Source organism: Oncorhynchus tshawytscha, linkage group LG10, assembly GCF_018296145.1.
Source record: "Oncorhynchus tshawytscha isolate Ot180627B linkage group LG10, Otsh_v2.0, whole genome shotgun sequence".
Taxonomy (NCBI): Eukaryota; Metazoa; Chordata; class Actinopteri; order Salmoniformes; family Salmonidae; genus Oncorhynchus; species Oncorhynchus tshawytscha.
The window spans coordinates 29,083,979-29,109,615 of record NC_056438.1 but is presented as its reverse complement, the minus strand read 5'-3'; the positions used below and the strand labels follow the sequence as shown (position 1 = coordinate 29,109,615).

The 25,637-nt window shown below is 43.7% G+C and overlaps 1 protein-coding gene across 1 annotated transcript; it reads left to right on the top strand.

Moving 5' to 3' along the window:
* The first annotated feature begins 483 nt into the window (after nt 1-483).
* Nucleotides 484-25,390, top strand: LOC112260068 (glycogen phosphorylase, muscle form). The gene is made up of 20 exons (XM_024434874.2): nt 484-966; nt 16,098-16,199; nt 16,577-16,655; nt 16,806-16,909; nt 17,129-17,260; nt 17,349-17,460; nt 17,959-18,041; nt 18,155-18,298; nt 18,512-18,604; nt 18,955-19,101; nt 21,433-21,596; nt 21,708-21,822; nt 21,928-22,029; nt 22,138-22,285; nt 22,369-22,427; nt 22,676-22,817; nt 22,995-23,202; nt 23,532-23,666; nt 23,779-23,845; nt 24,054-25,390. The coding sequence occupies exons 1-20, from the start codon at nt 724-726 to the stop codon at nt 24,204-24,206; spliced, it is 2,532 nt and encodes an 843-aa protein (XP_024290642.1). The 5' UTR covers nt 484-723; the 3' UTR covers nt 24,207-25,390.
* The last annotated feature ends 247 nt before the right edge of the window (nt 25,391-25,637 follow it).

The following is a 25,637-nucleotide window of genomic DNA, read 5'->3' as shown; positions in this document are numbered from 1 at the left end:
CATATTTGTAAACAATGTAAATGCAAACAAACACTGTATAGACTCAAAACATGGTTAAAACTACATTTTTTATATCATGGATGGTCAGTCCTTGCATCCATGGCTTTGTCTATGAATTTGAGAGTGGCTACATTACTCCAGACCCATCCCTCAGCTTTTTACCAAAACAGAGGAGGGGTGGTATGCTATTGTTTCAATTAAGGATGATTCTAGTTTTGTTTTGTGGCTATATAGTGTTTGTTTACATATACTTTGTTTACAAACATTGGAGTAAAACAAGACAATATTTTGGGTTCTGATGGGATACAACATTTGAGCGGTTGGTGCCGGGGCTGGCGGTATGGTGCAATATTGCCAGAGCAGTCCACCACTGGACGGTCGTCCCAAGTTACCACGGTCACAAAATCATAAACCCCGCCCATTTCAACAATTATCTTCTTAAAATCTGATTTTAAACCTAACCGTAACTTTAGCCACACTGCTAACAGGATGCCTAACCTTAACGTAAGACCAAAAAGCACATTTGTGTTTTCTTGAAGCTTTACGATATAGACTTTGTGGCTGTATTATCGCGTGGATCCCCACTGGTCAGAGGGAGGCAGGGCAAACACTGTGACAAGCATAGGCATAACACAGTTAGTTACTTGCCATCTCTCATCAGCCTAGGTCGATATTTGCCATTCGAATCTACAGTCGTACAATAGAAAATACGCATTTACCAAGATGCCTAAGCCATTGACAGACCAGGAGAAGAGAAAGCAGATATCGGTGCGAGGGCTTGCAGGTGTGGAAAATGTTTCAGACCTCAAGACTAATTTTAATCGCCATCTCCACTTTACACTCGTAAAGGACCGAAATGTGGCGACCAAAAGGGACTACTACTTCGCCTTGGCCAACACAGTGCGCGACCATCTGGTTGGCCGATGGATCAGGACGCAGCAGCACTACTACGAGAAAGACCCCAAGGTAAGCAGTCGAGTTGCCGCAGTGACACAGTGTTCCCGTCCCATCGCAATCTTCCGCACATATTGCAGGCTTCGGCACGTAGGCCTACGCCTCTGTCAGACTCCGGGTAAAGTGGGGAGGGGGTGGTTTTCCCAGGGAAATATCACTGCGCATTATGTGAAATTATGCTGAAATCTAGACTCTGCGCTTCAGACGCTAAAATTACAGAAGTGTTATGCTCATATAATATCAATTGAAGGGAAAGTAGACTATTTCATCCTCAATGTGATTATGCAGGGAAAATGGTAAAGGGATGCCAAATTCTACATTGAGCGCTCCATCAAAGCTCCTTGCTAGTTAGGCTACATTATGATGTTGCATCTCTGGATGAGAAAACATTCAGTACATTTCTGTATATTATCTAATTCTTAATCACTGAGTTGATAAACTGGAGACAGCATCCAAGATGGACGCCTGTCGTTTTCAACATAATCTACTCACGTTCGCATACTCTTATCATTTTTTTTTTCATAATATAAATTTCATACATTTTGAAGGATATACATTTAAATGTTACATTTGTTAAGAATGTATAGATTTTTGTAACACAAAACATCACAAACACGCAAAAACAAAAACGCACACAGGGTTGTACATTCAAATACATGTAAAATGCTTAAAGCTGCCATATGTAACTTTTTGGGCGACCCGACCAAATTCACATAACAATGTGAGTTATAGGCCTGTCATTCTCTTTTGAAAGCAAGTTTAAGAAGTGGTAGATCTGTTCTATGTGCGCTATTTCTATGCTTCCTGTTCTTAAATGTTTGTGTCTTTAATTTTCGGTTTTGTACACGACCTACAATATTTTTGTTTATGTAATATATATTTCACAGCGGTTTAGAAGTTACAATGATTCTCTACACTATACTTGCTCGGTTTGTCACATAAACTGAAATTAGGCTAACTATTATAATTTCAGCAACCAGGAAATGGCGAGCGATTTCTGGATAGTGCATCTTTAAGAGTAGCAATAGATTGAATTACTTTCTTATTCTTATAGAGCATATTTTTTAATGTAACAAAGTAATTATTTAATTCAACCTTTAAAAATACAGAATATTATTTGTTATGTTCTTAAAGAAAGTAATTTTATGGGTGTAATATTGAGCAAGAGTTATGAACAAATGCATCACATACAGTTCATTAGTTGAGAATCTTGGATTATTAAACAAAAAAATAACATCATACATTTGCAGATTTAATGTCTACCCAGAAAATAGTTACATACACACATTGGAAAAATAAATGTTAAATTGATTCTGTCCAATTCTAGTGAATCTTTTTTTTCATTTCAACAGTTTACTATCTGTAATGTGCTAGAAGCCTTGCTTAAGACTGATATCCATTGGGGCTGATATGCTTGATCCATTTTTGCTGCAGATCTCTGCCCCCTTGATTGCTGAATCATTAACGCATATTTTTAACCTGGCAAATATATCTGGTACTATCCCCAAGGTTTGGAAGGCGGCCCATGTACTCCCCGTTCACAAAGGTGGTGACCCTAAATAATTATCGCCCAATTTCTTGCCTAGGTAAAATATTAGAATTCTTGATTATTTCTCAGCTAAGATCTTTCTTATCTTTGAAATGTATTCTAAATGTGCTGTACATCAGACAGGTTTTAGACCAGGTCGTAGCACTATCTATGCTGCATCCCTAGTTATAAATGATTAACAGTGTGGATAAAAGGCAACATTGTGCTGTCATCTTCATTGACCTGTCAAAGGCTTTCAATACTGTTGATCAATGTAACCTGCACTTGTATGCAGATAATACTGGGTATGCTATTGCCCCCACAGTTGACCAGGCTCTATCTGAACTACAGTCTGTCTTCATTGTATTACAGAAAAACTTTATTGACCTGAAATTAGTATTAAATGCAGGTAAAACAAAGTATATGTTGTTCTCTAGAGCGCATAAAAATAACTAATGATTTAAGCATATGTACTTTGGATGGTGTCTATATTGATCTTGTCCCTGCTTGCAAAAATCTGGGCATCTGTATAGATGAAAAGCTGTCTTTTAAAAAGCATATTGATGAGGTAGTTAAGAAGCTGAGAATAAAAATGGGCTTCTTCTATAGAAATACAGTGCATTTGGAAAGTTTTCAGACCCCTTGACTTTTTCCACATTTTGTTACGTTACAGCCTTATTCTAAAATGTATTACATTGTTGTTTTCCCTCATCAATACCCGATAATGACAAATATAAAACAGAAATATCACATTTACACAAGTATTCAGACCCTTTACTCAGTACTTTGTTGAAGCACCTTTGGCAGTGATTACAGCCTCAAGTCTTCTTGGGTATGACGCTACAAGCTTGGCACACCTGGATTTGGGGAGTTTCTCCCAATCTTCTCTGCAGATCCTCTCAAGCTCTATCAGGTAGTATGGGGAGTGTCGCTGCACAGCTATTTTCAGGTCTCTCCAGAGATGTTCAATCAGGTTCAAGTCCAGGCTCTGGCTGGAGACTTATCCCGAAGCCACTCCTGTGTTGTCTTGGCTGTGTGCTTAGGGTCGTTGTCCTGTTGGAAGGTGAATCTTCTCCCCAGTCTGAGGTCCTGAGTGCTCCGGAGGAGGTTTTCATCAAGGATATTTCTGTACTTTGCTCCCTTCATCTTTCCCTCGATCCTGACTAGTCTCCCAGTCCCTGCTGCTGAAAAAGATGCAGAGATGGTTGTCCTTCTGGAAGATCCACCCACCACCACAGAGGCACTCTGGAGCTCTGTCAGAGTGACCATCGGGTACTTGGTCACCTCCCTGACCACGGCCCTAGCTCTAGGAAGAGTCTTGGTGGTTCCAAACTTATTCCATTTAAGAATGATGAAGGCCAAGGTGTTCTTGGGGACCTTCAATGCTGCAAAAAAAGTTGGTACCCTTCCCCAGATCTGTGCCTCGACACAGTCATGTCTCGATACAGTCATGTCTCGGAGCTCTATGGACAAATTCTTCTACCTCATGGCTTGTTTTTTTTTTGCAAACATTTCTGAAATGCTGGTTTTGCTTTGTCATTATGGGGTATTGTGTGTTGATTGATGTGGAAAAAAACAATTTCATCCATTTTAGAATAAGGCTGTAATGTAATAAAATGTGAAAAAGTCAAGGGGTCTGAATACTTTCTGAATACACTGTATTATGTGACTTGTTAAACTTATTTAGGCTTGCCATAACAAAGGGGTTGAATACTTATTGACTCAAGACATTTCAGATTTTAATTTTTTATTAATTTGTAAACATTTCTAAAAACATAGTTCCACTTTGACATTATGGGGTATTGTGTGTCTTGTCTGCGCTTATGTCTGCGCTTATGTACAGCTCTGTTCCATTCGAACCACAGGTTTTTTCAATGGGTTTCAAGTGTGGAGACTTAACCATTTCTTTGTGGATTTTGATGTGTGCTTGGGGTTATTGTCTTGCTGGAAGATCCACTTTGCGGCCAAGTTTCAGTCTCCTGATATCCGAAGACTATGCCGTATTCTGAGGCCTTGAACCTCTTGTCCACTTTAGTAGTGTTGTTTGTGAGATTCACAAAGTTCCCCAGCATGTAGGGCTCCACTGTCACACAGTCCACCACCTCACCCGTCTCAAAGATCTGAAACACAACAACCAGCTGTCTAAACAGGAGGCAGGTTCACTTCCTCTGAAGATTTCTAAACATTACTAGTGCATAACATTTGTCATTGTGCAGACGCTTCTAGGACCAGTGGAAGCAAAATATCCCCATAACATCAAAGGTCCATCACTGTATTTGTAGGTAGTTATGGGTTTTGATTTTGTTCATGCATACCTACTGTAAAATATGATGGTGGATCTTTGATGTTATGGGGCTATTCTGCTTCCACTGGTCCTGGGGCCCTTGTTAAGGTCAACAGCATCAACGTTGTTGCCTCTGCCAGGAGGCTGAAATTTGGCCGGATGTGGATCTTCCAGCAAGACCATAACCCAAAGCTAGAGGTTGACCGATTAATCGGAATGGCCGATTAATTAGGGCCGATTTCAAGTTTTCATAACAATCGGAAATTGGTATTTTTGGGCGCCGATTTGCCAAATGTTTTAATTTTTAAAATTGTATTTTCAACACCTTTATTTAATCTTTATTTAACTGGGCAAGTCAGTTAAGAACACATTCTTATTTTCAATGACAGCCTAGGAACAGTGGGTTAACTGCCTCGTGCAGGGGCAGAACGACAGATTCTCACCTTGTCAGCTCGGGGCATCCAATCTTGCAACCGTACAGTTAACTAGTCCAACGCAATAACGACCTGCCTCTCTCTCGTTGCACTCCACAAGGAGACTGCCTGTTACGCGAATGCAGTAATCCAAGGTAAGTTGCTAGCTAGCATTAAACTTATCTTATAAAAACAATCAATCATAATCACTAGTTAACTACACATGGTTGATGATATTACTAGATATTATCTAGCATGTCCTGTGTTGCATATAATCTGACTGAGCATACAAGCATACAAGTATCTAAGTATCTGACTGAGCGGTGGTAGGCAGAAGCAGGCGCGTAAACATTCATTCAAACAGCACTTTCGTGGGTTTTGTCAGCAGCTCTTTGTTGTGCATCAAGAATTGCGCTGTTTATGAATTCAAACCTATCAACTCCCGAGATGAGGCTGGTGTGACCGAAGTGAAATGGCTGGCTAGTTAGCGCTCGCTAATAGCGTTTCAAACTTCACTCTCTCTGAGCCTTGGGGTGGTTGTTTCCCTTACTCTGCATGGGTAACGCTGCTTCGATGTGGTGGCTGTTGTCGTTGTGTTGCTGGTTCGAGCCCAGGGAGGAGCGAGGAGAGGGACAGAGGCTATACTGTTACACTGGCAATACTAAAGTGCCTATAAGAACATCCAATAGTCAAAGGTTAATGAAATACAAAATGGTATAGAGGGAAATAGTCCTATAATAACTACAACCTAAAACTTCTTACTTGGGAATATTGAAGACTCATGTTAAAAGGAACCACCAGCTTTCATATGTTCTCATGTTCTGAGCAAGGAACTGAAACGTTAGCTTTCTTACATAGCACATATTGCACTTTTACGTTCTTCTCCAACACTTTGTTTTTGCATGTTAATTCAGTATTGTTGTAATTGTCATTATTACAAATACATGTGTTTTTTTTAAATCGGCCGATTAATCGGGACCGGCTTTTTTGGGCCTCCAATAATCGGTATCGGAGTTGAAAAATTATAATCGGTCGACCTCTACCCCAAGCACACATCAAAATCCACAAAGAAATTGTTAATCAGTAGCAATATGCTAAATGCGTTTACATGAAAGAAGCTATGCAAATATAGCAACAAGATAACAATATGAATTTTAAAAGTGTGATGTTGGTGATGTAGACGCCAAGGAACTTGAAGCTCTCAACTTGTTCCACTATAGCTCGTTGATGAGAATGGGGGCGTGCTCAGTCCTCCTTTTCCTGTAGTACACAATCATCTCCTTGGTCTTGATCACGTTGAGGGAGAGGTTGTTTTCCTTGCACCACAGGGTCAGGTCTTTGACCTCCTCCCTATAGGCTGTCTCATTGTTGTCGGTGATTGGGCCAACCACTGTTGTGTCATCAGCAAACTTAATGATGGTGTTGGAGTCATGCCTGGCCGTGCAGTCATGAGTGAACAGAGAGTACAGGAGGGGACTGAGCACGCACCCCCGAGGGGCCACCGTGTTGAGGATCAGCGTGGCGGATATGTTGTTACCTACCCTTACCACCTGTCAGGAAGTTCAGGATCCAGTTGCAGAGGGAGGTGTTTAGTCCCAGGGTCCTTGGCTTAGTGATGAGATTTGAGGGCGCTATAGTGTTGAACGCTGAGCTGTTGTCAATGAATAGCATTCTCACATAGGCGTTCCTTTTGTCCAGGTGTGAAAGGGCAGTGTGGTGTGCAAGAGATTGCATCATCTGTGGATCTGTTGGTGGGGTATGCAAATTGGAGTGGGTCTAGTGTTTCTGGGATAATGGTGTTGATGTGAGCCATGACCTAGCCTTTCAACGCATTTCATGGCTACAGATGTGAGTGCCACGGGTCGGTAGTCATTTAGGCAGGCTACCTTAGTGTTCTTGGGCACAGGGACTATGGTGGCCTGCTTGAAACATGTAGGCAATACAGACTGAGACAGAGAGAGCTTTGTACACATCTCTATGTGTGGAGTAAAGTTGGTCACATTTAACATGCTAATAGAAATGAGGTAAAACTGATTTAAGTTTCCCAACATTGTCCCCGGCCACTAGGAGTGCTGCCTCTGGATGAACGTTTTCCTGTTTACTTATGGCTGTATACAGCTCATTGAGTACGGTTTTAGTGCCACCCTCAGTCTGTTGTGGTATGTAGACACCTACGAAAAATACAGATGAAAACTCTCTAAGTAGATAGTGTGGTCTACAGCTTATTATAAGATACTCTACCTCAGGCGAGCAAAACCTTGAGACTTCCTTAGATATTGTGCACCAGCTGTTGTTTACATAAATGCATAGGCCCCCGCCCCGTGTCTTACCAGAGGCTGCTGTTCTGTCCTGCCGATAGAGTGTATAACCCTTCAGCTGTATGTTCTCAATGTCATTTTTCAGCCATGTCCCGTTGGTTGGATAAACATGCTTTCAGTTCGTCCCATTTATTTCCCAGCGATTGAACGTTAGCTAGCAGGACGGAAGGCAAAGGCAGATTAGCCACTCGTCGCCTGATCCTCACAAGGTACCCCGATCTCTTTCTGCGAAATCTCAGTTTCCTTCTTCCGCAAATAACAGGGATCTGGGGTGTTTGTATAATATCCCTCCAGTCCGACTCAGTGAAGAAGAACTCTTCATACAGTTTGAGGTAAGAAATCGCAGTGCTGATGTCCAGAAGCTCATTAGAAGCAACATTATGTACAAAACAAGTTATGAACAACGCAAAAAAACAAACAGGATAGCATGGTTGGTTAAGAGCCAATAAGATGGCATCCTTCCCCTCCAGCACCATCACATAATCAATAGAGTAGATAAAGTTAGTCGACAAACAAGCAAGCAGTATTAACTCAAAAGCGGGCCTTAATTCGCATTAAAAAACAAGTGCACAGAATTTGCAAAAAATTCCATGTCAATGAACAACTACATGTAGCACCAAGAAACCTGATCAATGAGTATGTTTACATGCACACTAATAATTCAATATTAAACTGCTTATGGCAGTAGGCCAGGCACGTGCACAGATAGGGGTCTACCTGTGCCTCCCACTTGCTCCTTTGCCGTCCCACTCGCCAAGTGCCCTTTTGGGTGGTGGTATAATTTTATTTTTGAATACAGGTTTTGGCATTGTTCTGAACCGACTGCCCGCAAGTCGTCATGACATCGTCAAGTTCGCCACCCTCTACCCCCACCCAGTCCCTTTGTTGCGCCTGTTGTTCTGGCCTGTAGAGAGCTCGCACGCACAAAACAAGCTCTCAGTCTTATGGCAGAGTTAGATGTTCATCCACGTCTTCCAAACTTTTTTTATTTGCAGTTACTCCAAATGTCAAATTTCAAAGTGTTTTTGTTGCTCCTGCTGCTCGTAAGTTTAGGCACTCATTCCAAATGGTTACGGTAAGGGTTAAGTTTTGAAATAGGGTTAAAACCAAAAACCAACTTGCACGATAGAGATCGAACGCACAACCTTCTGATCCAGAGTCATGGGACCACCCCCGCCCACAACACCCTAACAAAACCCAAGCCTACTTGATGGTAACAGCGCTCACTATTGCCCCAGTGGCCAGTTTTGAAAGCATTTCCCGACGTCCTTAGGACATGGATATACGTTCATCTTGAACTACGTGGCTGCGCATGCTTTTCTGCTGTCCGGTATTCAAATTTGAGATGTAGTCACCGGTCCAGTGTATAGCTAGCTACCTAGTTTAAATATCAACAGTACTGCAACAGCAGCAAAACATTTGATTAACACTTGATAACACTTGATTTACATCATCAATATTCGGTCTGGTTGGCTGATACACGCAGCAGAGAGAGGCCGAAAGAGAGAGGATCAGATGCATCAATGATGCCTCCGACTCAACTCCCCCCCCTTCAGTCGGGAGTTGGACATGTGTGTCAGGGCAGCAGCAACACAGACCACAATATACAAAAATATCCAAACAAGCCAGCCTGACATTTATCATGAGTTAGAAGATTATGAATATTATATTATTAAGTTATTATTTAAAAATCGAAAGAGCTTTGAAGATAAAATTTTTAAAAAGCAATCAGTCAAAAAAAAGGGGGGGTTGTGTTCTTTTTTTTCATTTTCAGCACCTGTGCCCTGAAAGGTCTGTGCACGGCCATGCAGTGGGCCTGACTTTGACATTACTAATCATATAAACGCCTTACTCTGTTTTATATGAATCGGCGTCAAGTGTAAAGTCATAATCGGCATAAGCAGGTCTCCTGCAGCACGGTGATCAAATAAAGACCCTGAGAACACATTTGACCAATACCTCCATGCCCTGTAAGAAATATAAATAATAATTTGTTTACACAAATCCTTAGTTGATAACCCCTGGTCATCAAGAGTTCAATTACATTTTTGGTATTCGGCCCATTTTCCTATAATAGTAATTTCTCATAATCAATCCGTTCTTCCCAAAGTCTTCATGTTTACAAATGCATTTAATAGCTGTAGTAATAGTTGTAACACTGCTGTTATTTAGAGTGTTTATGTAACCCCATCTCCACCAATGATTGGCATCTCCCTCCCTAGTCGCTCTAACCTTTTAGAAGGGGCCACTAATGCAACTATTTTTAACAAGGGACTAGATGCCTTTGTCACTTAATCATGTTCACACTCAATGGGACAGTAGGGAGCTCTGTTTTCCATGTCCTCATTTGCATGCCCTCCTATTGTCGGAATAACCCCATTTGAAATGTCACAGGTCAATCGAAGTCTCGGGTGTCGTTCCCTCCTAGCTCTTCATTTAGGATATCAAACACACCATCCCGATCAATTATGTTGTAGCACTTTATACAACGAGTGGGTCTAATCCTGAATGCTGATTGGTTAAAACCGCATTCCAGTCAGTGTCTATTCCACAAGTTATCACAGGCTAAATATATGACGTTAAAATGCCTATATACTCTGTTACATCTGACTGTGCAATCCACTGTCTCAAAAGCATCTAGACATTACCTTACATTTATTTTAGAATAATATTTCATTTTCAGCAGCAGAGATTTGTATAAAGCTTGCTATCTGTCTCTCCGACATTTTCAACATTGTTTCAGTATTCAAATTCGATCTTCAGCTGTCCCATAGTAATTTTGTCGGGACGAGACAGACAGGCAGCCAGCGTTTCTCAGCCAGTCAAAATCATGACTCAGCTGGCATCATTTTTATAGATATATACAGGGTACAACAAAGCCTATTCCCCCTCAGGAAACTAAAAAGATTTGGCATGGGTCCTGAGATCCTCAAAAGGTTTTACAGCTGGTTGCATCACTGCCTGGTACGGCAATTGCTCGGCCTCCGACTGCAAGACACTACAGAGGGTAGTGCTTACGGCCCAGTACATCACTGGGGCTAAGCTGCCTGCCATCCAGGACCTCTACACCAGGCGGTGTCAGAGGAAGGCCCTAAAAATTGTCAAAGACCCCAGCCACCCCAGTCTTAGACTGGCAAGCGGTACCGGAGTGCCAAGTCTAGGACAAAAAGGCTTCTCAACAGTTTTTACCCCCAAGCCATAAGATTCCTGAACAGGTAATCAAATGGCTACCCGGACTATTTGCATTGTGTGCCCCCCCCAACTCCTCTTTTTACGCTGCTGCTACTCTCTGTTTATCATATATGCATAGTCACTTTAACTATACATTCATGTACATACTACCTCAATTGGGCCGACCAACCAGTGCTCCCGCACACTGGCTAACCGGGCTATCTGCATTGTGTCCCACACTTCGTTTCGTTTAACATGTTTTAATTGACATTTCTTTGTAAATCAAATCAAATCAAAGTTTATTTGTCACGTGCGCCAAATACAACAGGTGTAGACCTTACAGTGAAATGCTTACTTACAGGCTCTACCCAACAGTGCAAAAAAGGTATTAGGTGAACAATGGGTAAGTAAAGAAATAAAACAACTGTAAAAAAAAGACAGGCTATATACAGTAGCGAGGCTACATACAGTAGCGAGGCTACATACAGACACCGGTTAGTCAGGCTGATTGAGGTAGTATCTACATGTAGATATGGTTAGAGTGACTATGCATATATGATGAACAGAGAGTAGCAGTAGTGTAAAAGAGGGCTTGGCAGGTGGTGGGTGGAGGGAAGTTTGCAGCCTTTCCAGCTTCAGTTTGAAGTGATTGTTTTAGCTGTGTTGTTGGCTAGCTGTTCTGAACAGCAGTGTCCTGACGAGTGAGCACATTTTCTATGTCAGGCAAAAACGTGCCTCATTAGCTCATTGTTATGGATGTATCCAAATAAAGGTCACTAGAAAACAGCTTAAACAAATGCAAATGCAGCTACTTTGCTGTTATTCTGGCTGCTTTGACGTGACTAAGTTAGCCGTAGTTGGCTAGCTAGCAAGCAAGGGATAGGAATGATGCCCGCCAGTATGGCAATGGAACATTTGAAACGAACGACTGGGTCGCGTCCATAGATACAGAACAAAAAGACTGAACGACTGGGTTGCATCTCTGGCAACCGAACCGATAGAAAGAACGACCAGCCGGCTTGGGTAGAAACCTTAGATTTGTGTAGGGACTATATGAAATTGTATGAATAAATTCATCAAAATAACATTTTTTTCAAATAAAAATATGTAAATCATTATTTAAATAAGATAGTAACCCATTGTATAAAAGTGATAATGCCCTCAAAGCCGGTGTTTGAAGGATATATTGGCACGGTTTGCCGGCCCTCAACTTCTTCTGGGGCCTAACAATACCCATGAAAATATATCCTCCAAACACCGGCTTCGAGGGCATTATCACTTAAGTGGGGCAGCAGGGTAACCTAGTGGTTAGAGTGTTGGACTAGTAACCGAAAGGTTGCAAGATCGAATCCCCGAGCTTTGAGAGCATGCCCCTGAACAAGGCAGTTAACCCACTGTTCCTAGGCCGTCATTGAAAATAAGAATTTGTTCTTAACTGACTTGCCTAGTTAAATAAAGGTTTTTAAAAAATCAAAAATAAATAAAAAGTAGTGACCTTAGAAATAATGAAGCGAAGAGGCATTTGCAACTAGAGGCATAAAAACTCTAGATCACCTTTACTCCACACACAGAGATGCTTGCAAAGCTCTCCCTCCATTTACCAAATGTGACCATATCTCAAACAGGAAGTACCAGTGACGCTCTCAATACGGTAGTGGTCCGATGAAGCAGAGGCTAAACTACAGGACTGTTTTGCTAGCATTAATAAGTGCTTCATTAATAAGTGCCTTGAAGACGTTGTCCCCACAGTGACCTTACATTCATATCCCAACCTGAAGCCATGGATTACAGGCAACAACCGCACTGAGCTAAAGGCTAGAGCTGACGATTTCAAAGACCGAGAGACTAATCTGGACGCTTATAAAAAATTCCGATACGCCCTCCATCAAACAGACAAAGTGTAAATGCCTTTTATGCTCACGTTGAGGCAAGCAACACTGCACCACCATGCATGAGAGCACCAGCTGTTCCAGACAACTGTGTGATCACGCTCTCTGTAGTATATGTGAGTAAGACCTTTAAACAATTTAACATTCACAAGGCCGCAGGGCCAGACAAATTACCAGGATGGGTACTTAGAGCATGTGCTGAACAGCTGGCAAGTGTCTTCATTGACATTTTCAACCTCTCCCTGACCCAGTCTGTAATAGCTACATGTTCCAAGCAGACCACCATAGTCCCTGTGCCCAAGAATGTCAAGGTAACATGCCTAAATGACTATCGCCCTTTAGCGCTCACATCTCTAAAAATATAATGCTTTGAAATGCTGGACATGGCTCACATCAACACCATCATCACATACACTGGACCCACTCCAATTCGCATACCGCCCCAACAGATCCACAGATGACGCAATCTCTATTGCACTCCACACTACCCTTTCTCACCTGGACAAAAGGAACACCTCTGTTAGAATGCTGATCATTGACTTAAGCTCAGCATTTAACTCTATAGTGCCATCCAAGCTCATCACTCATCACTCTCCCTCTGACACTGGATCCTGGACTTCCTGATGGGCCACCCCCGGGTGGTGAGGGTAGACCACAACACATCCACCACACTGACCCTCAACACGGGGCCCCTCAGGGGTACGTGCTTAGTCCGCTCCTGTACTCCCTGTTCACCCACGACTGCGTGTTTGTGCACGACTCCAACACCATCATTAAGACCCAACAGTGGTAGGACTGATCACTAACGATGATGAGACAGCCTACAGGGAGGTCAGAGACCTGGCAGTGTGGTGCTAGGACAATAAGAACTCCGTCACCGTCAGCAAGACAAAGGAGCTATTCGTGGACTACAGGAAAAGGAGAAAAGGAGGGCCGAGCAAGCCCACATTCACATCGACGGGGATGTAATGGACAGGGTCAAGCGCTTCAAGTTCCTCAGTTTGCACATTACTAAGGACCTATCATGGTCCAAACACACCAACACAGTAGTGAAGAGGGAACGACAACGCCTCTTCCCTCTCAGGAGGTTGAAAAGATTTGTCATGGACCCTCAGATCCTCAAAACGTTCTTCAGCTGCACAATTGAGTATGTTTACACGCACACTAATAATTCAATATTATAGAAGAGGGCCGAGTATGACATTAGTCATGTCAACATCTTACTCTGCTTATCTTAATCTGCATTAGGTCATAATCGAAGTAAGCATACAGCGAGCAATCTTTCAAATTATTAGGACATGTAAACTGCTTAATCGGCATTCCAGTGGTGGATTTGATCTGCGCATGTGCCAGGCCAGTCCCGGGTAGCGCGGCCAGTCCCGGGTAGCGCGGCCAGTCCCGGGTAGCGCGGCCAGTCCCGGGTAGCGCGGCCAGTCCCGGGTAGCGCGGCCAGTCCCGGGTAGCGCGGCCAGTCCCGGGTAGCGCGGCCAGTCCCGGGTAGCGCGGCCAGTCCCGGGTAGCGCGGCCAGTCCCGGGTAGCGCGGCCAGTCCCGGGTAACGCAAGCTTCTGTCTTATGTGCGAGTGAAGTGAGTTAGGAAAAACTGTAGGTATGCATCGTATAAATCGTTTTCACATACACACCTCGCATGTCCCGACTCAGAATCAAATAGTCTTCGCAGAAATAACATGGTCACTGTGCGAGAACGTTTATTTCGTTTGCCGATGTTCTGCATTAACAAACGTTCCCATCGGGTAGCCTGATTTCAGATGTGTCCATGTAAACAGGATTGTTAGGGAAATCGTTCTTCTTGCAAAGCATGCAAACGTTTTAAACATACTATTATATTAACCTGACTATCCACAATAACTGCATTATTATGTGCATGTAACCGTGCTCATTGAGAGCATCTTGACTGGCTGCATCACCACTTGGTATGGCAACTGCTTGACCCGCAAGGAGCAACAGAAGGTGGTGCGTACGGCTCGGTACATCACTGAGGCCGAGCTCCTTGCCATCCAGGACCGCTATACCAGGCGGTGTCAGAGGAAGGCCCTAACAATTGTCAAAGACTCCAGCCACTCAAGTCATAGACTGTTCCCTCTGCTACCGCACGGCAAGCGGTACGAGAGCACCAAATCTGGGACCAAAACCTCCTGAACAGATTCTACCCCCAAGCCATAAGACGGCTGAACAGTTAACCAAATGACTACACAGACTATTTGCATTGTCCCCCTTTTTTTCTATGGACATTCTTGCGCTTGCTCTATGCACACTCACTGGACTCGACCCACACACTCACACATACTACACTCACACACTATATACGCTGACACAAACAAAACACTCACACATAGACACTCTTCACATAGGCTGCTGCTACTCTTTTTATTATCTATCCTGATTGCTTCGTCACTTTTACCCCTACTTACATGTACATTACCTCAATTACCTCAACTTCCTCATACCCCTGCACATTGACTCTGTACTGGTACTCCTTACAGAGACTGGACTCTGTTTATCATGCATCCTTGCTCTTTATTACAAATGCCAAGTCACTCACCCGCCATTGCAACTTGTACCAAATGGTAGGTTGGACCTCACTTCATATGCACAGAAAGCTACATTTGTATGTGTTCATCTACAAAAGCCCTTTTGGGTAAACTCCCTCTTTACTTCAATAGTCTGGTCTCCTTCACCACCAGCAGTTGTTGATTGTTGCTGCCTTCTTGGCCAGATCTCCCTTGAAAAAGAGACTCCGGGTCTCAATTTGCTTTTCCTGGTGAAATAAAGGTGAAATAAATAAAACAATAGAAACTCCTTGTATATAGCCTCATTATTGTTGTTTTTTGTGTTACTATTTCCTTTAAAAAAAAAAATTATTTGCTCATCTTTTCTTACCTTTGAACTCACGGTAAAGTCTACACCTGTTGTATTTGGTGCATGTGACAAAAATGTATTTGATTTCATTATGATTTCATTGCATAGCTTCAGTGTGAGTTACATACCCCATACATGAATCCGAATGAGAATATGATGTAAAAACCTGTATGTCCTCGGTGACGTTGTAGTAGGTGGAGACAAGCTGCAGAGACATCCTATACGGACATAAGTAAACAAACTGCCACGGTTTGCAGCACTCTTGATGTCGGTTATTGTGAGACCATGGGATGAATCCAAGTGCTTTATAAAGAACTTTTGTCTTTTGAAACAGTTGTTGGTGTACACTAGCGGTATTAATAGAGGCTTGGGAGTTAGTTGAACTCATTCCAATGCTCTCTCAGAAAGAGCTGTTGCTTGACGGGTCGCCAAGTATAGATCTGCTGTTTTTGGCAGCACCGGCTCTCCCCTCTTGGCTACAGCTGCTTCCTCTCTAGAAGAATAGGAGAGGCAGAGATAATGTTGCATTTCTCAGGGCTACCACATGGGGGCACACTACTGTTGGATGGCTGAAGGTGTGTTTTAATGCAGAGGGTATTCTGCGCTGTACTGTATTGCATTCACTTTTCTTGATGTACCTTCCTCTGTTGCTCCTCTCCAGCGTGTGTACTACCTGTCCCTGGAGTTCTACATGGGGCGTACCCTGCAGAATACCATGGTGAACCTGGCACTGGAGAATGCCTGTGATGAGGCCACCTATCAGGTGACTGACGGATAGGCCTTAGGGCCATAGGACCCTTCTGGACCATAACAGTGTCCCATCATAGTTACCTCAACCTAGTACATTGTCTGTGACATATACTGTGGAGGGTATGAAACTGGCACATTGAACATTAATGACACTGACAATGAGTGCTTTTTTTTCACACTCCATGTAAGATTCAAGAATACTTTCTGATTACATAATAATTTCAGGTACGTGGCCCTACTCTGAGATTGAACACTGCCCCATCCCCTTGTATTCAGATGCTAAAGTTTGACTTATTACGCTAAGGTAGCTCCCATCCTCCCTCCACCCTAAAATGTATGATGGCTAATAAAGTACTATAAATCTTAACAATGTATCTTCGTCTTCAACAGTTGGGTCTGGACATGGAGGAGCTGCAGGACATTGAGGAGGATGCTGGCCTGGGAAATGGTGGTCTTGGACGGCTCGCCGGTGAGTTTCTCCTCCTACTCCTTGGCTCTCGATTGGTCTACCTCACTGGTTCTTCCCTGCACAAATAGTGTAGCCAATGACAGTGATGCTCAGGCAGTGGTCAGGAAAACCCCCACCTCATCTCTCCCTCCCCCCCACTTGTGCTCTCAGCCTGCTTCCTAGATTCCATGGCGTCTCTGGGGCTGGCAGCTTACGGCTACGGCATCCGCTATGAGTTTGGCATCTTCAACCAGAAAATAGTCAATGGCTGGCAGGTAGTTTGACTGACTGGCAAAGTTGATTATATTTATGTACATGTCTGTGAGTGTATATGGTACTTTCCAGTGCTTGTTGGGGTCATGTGCTTTAGATGGTCCACTTATTTGATGAATCATTTCTCACATTTTTGTCATCTACTCACAGTAGAGTCATGATGCTGTATAATCAGAATAATCAACTCATAGTTCATTGTAGTGACTGACATCTCCTCACAGGTGGAGGAGGCTGATGATTGGCTGCGCTACGGCAACCCCTGGGAGAAGGCCCGCCCCGAGTACATGCGACCTGTCCACTTCTATGGCAGAGTGGAGCACACCCCCGAAGGGGTGAAATGGGTTGACACACAGGTGAGAGGCCACATAGAAAGGATACAACATAGAAATAGTCATCATTGTAGCCATAACTAAACATTACATGACCCTGCTATGTTGACAGGTAGTGTTGGCCCTTCCTTATGACACGCCAGTCCCTGGCTACAGGAACAACGTTGTGAACACCATGAGACTATGGTCCGCCAAGGCCCCATGTGATTTCAACCTGAAAGACTGTGAGTTACTTCTGGACTGTTTGGGCTTGCCTGGTTTACTGCTTGAACCTGCTGAACTATGCCACTTTGTTTACATACTCATCTCATATGTATATACTGCACTCAATACCATCTACTGTATCTTGCCTATGCCGCTCTGTACCATCACTCATTCATATATCTTTATGTACATATTCTTTATCCCCTTACACTTGTGTCTATAAGGTAGTAGTTTTGGAATTGTTAGCTAGATTACTTGTTGGTTATTACTGCATTGTCGGAACTAGAAGCACAAGCATTTCGCTACACTCGCATTAACATCTGCTAACCATGTGTATGTGACAAATAAAATTTGATTTGATTCAATTATGCATCGCTCAACATCTTTACAACCTTTGTAATAGTATTGTCAGTCAGCTAATTCACCAGTCAGATTGTCAGGATTGGAGCTGGAAAACAGTCTAGTGCAAGACATTTTAAATGTATGATGAGACCAGACGTTTTTCTGCCGTTCTACAGTCAATGTTGGCGGCTACATTCAGGCTGTGCTGGACAGGAACTTGGCTGAGAACATCTCCCGTGTCCTCTACCCTAATGACAACGTGAGTAGAACCCAGTGTTTATGTAACTTTTATTTACCCAGCCGTCAATGCACTGTTATGAGGAATTCATAATAAACAAGTGGGATGGACTGTGGATCTGTGTTTGACCCTAGTTCTTCGAGGGCAAGGAGCTTCGTCTGAAGCAGGAGTACTTTGTGGTGGCGGCCACTCTGCAGGACATTGTCCGTCGCTTCAAGTCCTCAAAGTTTGGCTCCACCGAGGTTGTGCGTGTGGACCTGTCCACCCTACCTGACAAGGTAAGCTCGATACAATAGATATCCTTAGCGTCCTAGACTGTTGTAACCGGACGATATGTATCAAAGCACCATATACTCTCCAAATGTCTTTGTTCACTCTATGGTACTATGCCAAAGACACAATGGCGGAGTGTGAGACTAAATGCAAAGGTTTCCTTCCCTAACTGCATCGTATCTATTGTGCTGATGTCCTCTCTCTTGCCCGTATTGTAGGTGGCCATCCAGCTGAACGACACCCACCCTGCCTTGGCCATCCCTGAGCTGATGAGGATCCTGTTGGACACGGAGCACCAGACATGGGAGAAGGTAAAGTGCTGGTCCCCCTGCTTAAGCAAAAGTGTTGCACAAAAAATAGAAGAGTAACAAATACTCACCACAAAAAGGGGAATGCTCCCAGAGATCTTTATATAATGACGAGATGCTCATGTCTCTGCCCTAACAATGGGAGTCGTTGTCCCAAAGGCGGGAAGGCAGGTCACAAGCTTAGGTCTAAAATAAGCCAATAATAACACATTGGGCTTATTTTGGACAGATTTTGGCAAGAGTGAAACCTCTCGCTTAGCCTCTTCCTCTCCGATGCCCTTAAATTGATTGACCAAACATTCACTAAGACAATTTCCTTCTACATGCATCTTTGTGTTTTACCCCTCTCTCAGGCCTGGGACATCGTTACACGTACCTGTGCCTACACCAACCATACAGTCCTGCCTGAAGCCCTGGAGCGCTGGCCAATCGACCTGTTCCAAAACCTTCTGCCCAGACACCTGGAGATCATCTTCGAGATCAACCGACGCCACCTGGAGGTAGAGAGAGGAAGAAGGCTGGAGGAAGAAGGCTGGAGGGAGGGGGGTGGAGTGGGAGAAAGAAAGACAGTGAGAGAGAGTGAGAGAGACATCTAAATGTTCACTCCATATTACAGTGTGGGTCAAATAATAAAGGCATGGGTCTTAAAACCACCAGCCTGTACAATGTTAGCCGTCTTATGCCATGATTTTGCAGTCTCAGACAAAATGTCTACATCATGGACAAATTCTTATGTCGTAAACGATTGTCGGACATCTTGGCTCATTCAGTGTGACAGGTTCTAGGTCTGCCAATTAAGTACCATTACGTGTGGTCGTAGGCTCCAACAAAGTTCTGTCAGTGTCTGAAACGTTGAGCCTTTATCGTATAGTGTGGCTGATGTTACGAGCCGATCCTGGTGACTGACCTCAGCCACAAGGCACCTGACGATTATTGTGAATAGTCAGATTAATCTAACGGTTTGTTTGAAACGTTTTCATGCTTTGAAAGAAGAATGATTTCCCTGAAAATATTTGTTATGTGATACAACATCATTCAAAAGTCATGGGCATTAATATGGAGTTCGTCCCCCCTTCGCTGCCATAACAGCCTCCACTCTTCTGGGAAGGCTTTCCACTGGATGTTGGAACATTGTTGCAGACACTTGCTTCCATTCAGCCACAGGAGCATTAGTGAGGTTGGGAACTGATGTTGGGCGATGAGGCCTGGCTCACAGTCAGAATTCCCGAATCCTCAGAAAGGTGTTCTATGAGGTTAGGGCTCTGTGCAGGCCTGTCAAGTTCTTCCACACCGATCTCGACAAACCATTTCTGTAGGGACCTCATGTTGTGCACGGGGGCATTGTCATGCTGAAACAGGAAAGTGCCTTCCCCAAACTGTTACCACAAATTTAGAAGCACAGAATCGTCTAGAATGTCATTGTATGCTGTAGCATTAAGATTTCTCTTCACTGGAACTAAGGGGCTTAGCCCGAACCATGAAAAACAGCCTCAGACCATTATTCCTCCTCCACCAAACTTTTCTGTTGGCACTATGCATTCAGACAGGTAGCGTTATCCTGGCATCCGCCAAACCCAGATTTCTCCATCGGACTGCCAGGTCCGAAGCGTGATTCACCACTCCAGAGAATGCGTTTACACTGCTCCAGAGTTCAATGTCGGCGAGCTTTACACCACTTCAGCCGACGCCTGACATTGCGCATGGTGATCTTAGGCTTGTGTGTAGCTGCTCGCCCATGGAAAATCATTTCTTTTTTCTTTTACCCCCTTTTTCTCCCCAATTTTGTGGTATCCAATTGTTAGTAATTACTATCTTGTCTCATCACGACAACTCCCGTACGGGCTCGGGAGAGACGAAGGTCGAAAGCCAAGCGTCCTCCGAAACACAACCCAAACAAGCCGCACTGCTTCTTAACACAACGCGCATCCCAGGGTCTCTGGTGGCACAGCTGGCGCTGCGATGCAGTGCCCTAGACCACTGCGCCACCCGGGAGGCTGGAAACCCATTTCATGAAGCTCCCGACCGAACTGTTCTTGTGCTGACGTTGCTTCCACAGGCAGTTTGGAACTCAGTAGTGAGTGTTACAACAGAGAACAAACGTTTCTTTTTAATGTTCTACGCGCTTCAGCACTCGGGAGTCCCGTTCTGTGAGCTAGACATTTCCACTTTACAATAAAAGCCCTTACAGTTGACCGGGGCAGCTCTAGCAGGACAGAAATTTGACAAACTGACTTATATGACGGTGCCACGTTGAAAGTCACTAAGCTCTTCGGTAAGGGCAATTCTACTGCCAATGTTTGACTATGGAGATTGCATGTCTTTGTGCTTAATTGTATACACCTGTCAGCAACGGGTGTGGGTGAAATAGCCAAATCCACTAATTTGAAGGGGCGTCTCCATACTTACGTATATATGTGAAAACTATTTCTAAATTGCATACTTTAACTTGTTCCAAACTCACTTCACTCGCACATAAGCATAGAGTGAGGCTTGTGCCGCTGGTGCTGGCATGTGCAGATCAAATAAACCATTGCAGTTGGCGTAGCCTATGTCAACCTCGCAAGCCAATTGCAGAATGTGACGACAGAACTGGAGCAGATTGTACAATCTGTCCAGGTTGACATCAAAATCTAATTTTGGAACACCAAACAGTGTGGCGTGATGAAAGACTGAATTCGACGTACCGTCTGCCGAGCCTTTTAGAGGGATTAAGAGTTAGATACAGTCCAAACCATTACCTCAACATTTATGTGCTAGCATCTCTCACTAACGTGATCAAAACAGGAAGGGCCGTACAACTACTATAAAATCCTTTGTTCCTCCTCCCTCAGCGCATTGCTAACCTTTACCCTGGGGACCATGACCGTCTGCGCCGCATGTCCCTGGTGGAGGAGGGCGACCAGAAGAAGATCAACATGGCCCACCTGTGCATCGTGGGCTCCCACGCCGTCAACGGAGTGGCCCGCATCCACTCGGACATCATCAAGGCCACTCTGTACAAAAAAAAACGTTGTTTTATTTTGGCGTTAGCTATACTGTACTTTGCTATCCCATTGGTCAGTGAGATATCGAGGGGCATTTGATCATTTGCCCATTGTGTCCACAGGTTCAAGGACTTCTACGAGGTGGACCCCCACAAGTTCCAGAACAAGACCAATGGCATCACACCCCGACGCTGGCTGGTCATGTGCAATCCTGGACTGGCTGAAGTCATTGCAGAGGTATGTGGTGGAGTATACAGCTAAAGTGAAGTAAGAGTGGCTTTGACACTAGTGTTTGATGGAATTCTTCTAAACATGGGTGTTTCTGAATGTTTGAATGTGCAGAGGATTGGTGAGGATTACATCCGCGATCTCGGCCAGCTGAAGAATTTGCTGGAGTTTGTGGATGACGACTCTTTGATTCGGGACATCGCCAAGGTCAAACAGGTCAGAACACAACAGTCTCTTCTCATATGGTGTCGTTGTCATTTCGGTCCACATCTCCGACTTGAGACAATGACTATCACTCCTCCTAACACCTGTTTCTATCTGTAGGAGAACAAGCTTAAGTTTTCTGCCTATCTCGAGGAGCACTACAAGGTGAAGATCAACCCCAACTCCATGTTTGACGTTCAAGTCAAGAGAATCCACGAGTACAAGAGGCAGCTCCTTAACTGCCTGCACATCATTACTCTCTACAACCGTGAGTGGTACTCCATTCTTTCACAGCTCTAGTGAGAGACATTATTCAGTAAACCAAGTTAGCCTGTCTTCTTTTTCAATCAGGCATCAAGAAGGAGCCCAACAAGAATTGGACCCCCAGGACTATCATGATTGGAGGAAAGGTGAGTAGCAATTAAAGTGTGATTACATAACAAGGATACACAGTGTATTGTAAAAGTCTTAGTCATAGATATATTTTGTTAGCCTGGTCCTACATCTGTTTGAGCTGTCTTGCCAACTCCTATGGAGACAACGACTATAGTTTTTAAGACAGCACAAACAGATCTGGGACCAGGCTAATCTTTTGAGCTACCCTGTATGAGATTTTGGCATCCATGTGCTTCCATATGTTTTTCTCCATTTACCCCAGGCTGCCCCTGGTTACCACACTGCTAAGCTGATCATCAGGCTGATCACAGCCGTTGGAGATATTGTCAACCACGACGAGGTGGTGGGCGACCGCCTCAAAGTCATCTTCCTGGAGAACTACAAGGTCACTCTGGCCGAGAAAAGTAAAAAAAAAAAGTCACATACTTTGTTGGTTTCTTTCTTTATGCTCCAATAGGAGCTAAGTAACCCTCCATGTCTTCCTTCTTCGTTTAAGACTTTGCGCTCGCTAGCGCCGCCAAATTTTGTTAAAGGTTCTAAGACCCATCTTTTCCCCCATCTCTCTTTCTCTCTCTACCCAGTCATCCCTGCGTCCGATCTATCTGAGCAGATCTCCACAGCTGGCACAGAGGCGTCTGGAACTGGCAACATGAAGTTCATGTTGAACGGAGCGCTCACCATCGGCACAATGGACGGAGCCAACGTAGAGATGGCTGAGGAGGCCGGGGAGGAGAACCTCTTCATCTTTGGTATGAGGGTGGATGACGTGGACGCCATGGACAAGAGCGGGTAAGACAGTGGAGGGTGTGAGTGGGTGGGTGGATGGATGGAAGGATGGACAAAGAGGTTCTGGTTAGTGATGGTGGAGAAGACAAAAAGATTGGCATTGGATGATAGCTATGGAGAGAACTTATGGATGACATGGAAGGATGCTTACTTGGTAAAGTTTGGTGAGGAAGCCAAGACGTTTGGAATGGTGAAGGATGGAAGGGAAGCAGATTTTTTTGGGGGGGGGGATGACTTGGAAATGATGATAGGTGGAAAAATGACATAATGGAAAAAATATATTTTATCTTCTTTATAAATGTATCCTCTTTGGTAATTTATCCATCTTCCAGATATGATGCCATGGAGTACTACAATCGCATTCCTGAGCTGAAGCTGGCCATGGACCAGATCGCTGGTGGATACTTCAGCCCCGACCAGCACGACCTCTTCAAGGACATTGTCAACATGCTACTGCATCATGACAGGTGGGTGAAAATGCTGAGTCACCGAAAGAATACCCAAATGCTGACACACTGTACTCAACTGATATACACGCAGCCACACAATGTCTAACCGAGCATGATGTTTGTGTTGCAGATTCAAGGTGTTCGCTGACTACGAAGCCTACATCAAATGTCAGGACAAAGTCAGTGCTCTCTACAAGGTCAGTGTTTCATAGACTGAATATCTATTGTTTTATTTTTTCTTAATTTCTTTATTTTTTTGTAAAGTGTGTTAAGATCTGTTTAAATGCACTGTAAATAAAAGGTGACTTGACTATTCCCCTGTCAACTTTCCACATACATAACATAACAGTATTCCTTCCTTCTGCAATGGTTTTAATTCCCCTCTCTTCCGATCCATCCCAACAGAACCCCAAAGAATGGACCAAGATGGTGATCCACAACATCGCCGGTTGTGGTAAATTCTCTAGCGACCGCACCATCTCCCAGTACGCCCGGGAGATCTGGGGCATGGAGCCCAGCCTGGAAAGGATCCCTGCCCCAGATGATCCTCGCCAATAAGCCCCGGCCAGAAAACCAGCCTCAGGCTTGTCCACATTCCCAACCTCTGTTTTTCCCACAGCCCCAACTTCTGCCTTTACCTCTGGCTATTCCACACAAAAAAAATGTTAACTTGAGAAATGGTTTAGAAACCTGAAATCTCCCCTATAACTAGTACCTTTTCATTGTGCTATTTAATTGTGGTCAGTATTAGTTAATGATTGACTATAGCAACCCCCTGTCCAGCTATGTGATGGCCAATAACCTGATACCACTTTTAACCTCGACATTCAGTACTAATTTTCAATGGGCTGGGTCAAAATCAGCATTCACCTTCTCAATGCATAGTCGACTGGCTGTAACACTGTTGACCATCATTTCAGACAATTTGGCCCAGAGAATACACCCTTTAACAGTCATTGGGGTCAACAAGTAGCTGTAAACCTCAACACTGTCTAATGGTACCAAAACCATGTCTTCCAAGGATGAGACAAGATACAACATTAGAGTGGCTGAAAATATGCACGTTCTTCTCACATAGACACTGTGATTCTACACTACAGCTTTGGCCTGCCAATGACCACCTCTTTAATCATATCTGCACGAAATAACGAATCAGGTTCAACGGACTAGGTTGACATGCTCATCTTTTGGCTAGCCCCCCACACAATGCTTATTACTAAAAATAGTTTCTGCTGTCAGCTGTGTTTTGTTTAGCATGATCCCATCAGTATATCCTCAAAACGTTGTTCCGGTGTCGGAAGTTATGATCCATCATTTAGTGCAACAAACTAAGCCTTCTCTCCTCCACCTTCTCTGCCTAATACCTCTATGATTGACTATAAAGCTGCCTTAACGAAGCTGTGTGTGTAGTTGTACGGCCTAAAGTGAGCCCATGAACACCTTGACTGCTCATGTAAGCAGCTAGTTTTTTATGTTAAAATAAATAACAATTTCTGGTACAATAGTATTTTTCAGTGTTTGGAAGTCTTGGACTTAACTTTAAGATTATACTAGTAATTGAGTGTGTAGGGTTGATGTAAATTGCACTTTCCATTAGTTTATTAATGTTTATCTTCCTTTAGGAAGAGTCTGAAAAGCACTGAAAGCTTCAAACCCTGCATTCTCTTGTTAATGTGAAACAACCGTCAATAAAGGAGACAAGTTACAACAATTGTTGTGATATTTTGTTACATTCCAAAATAGCTACATTCTCTCATCACTTTTTGTCTATACATTTTTGTGTCTATAAATAAAAACTGAGCAAATTACACCACGAAAATTAGGTAAAGATCATATGACGGGGCTACCGCAGGACTATAAAATTGCAAACAAAGCCAAAGTGAAGTACACACAACAAACACACAAACAAGCTAACTAGCTGTATAACTGGAACCTGTTGCTGCGTTAGAGCCACGCAGGACAACTTTGTTTGGATGTCTGGACGATACT

Excerpts from the sequence above, each read along its gene's own strand:
- LOC112260068 (XM_024434874.2), top strand. The coding sequence starts at position 724 with ATGCCTAAGCCATTGACAGACCAGGAGAAGAGAAAGCAGATATCGGTG. Across the intron at positions 21,597-21,707 it reads GACATCATCAAGGCCACTCT|GTTCAAGGACTTCTACGAGG; the intron begins GTACAAAAAAAA and ends TTGTGTCCACAG. Across the intron at positions 22,030-22,137 it reads ACATCGCCAAGGTCAAACAG|GAGAACAAGCTTAAGTTTTC; the intron begins GTCAGAACACAA and ends TTCTATCTGTAG.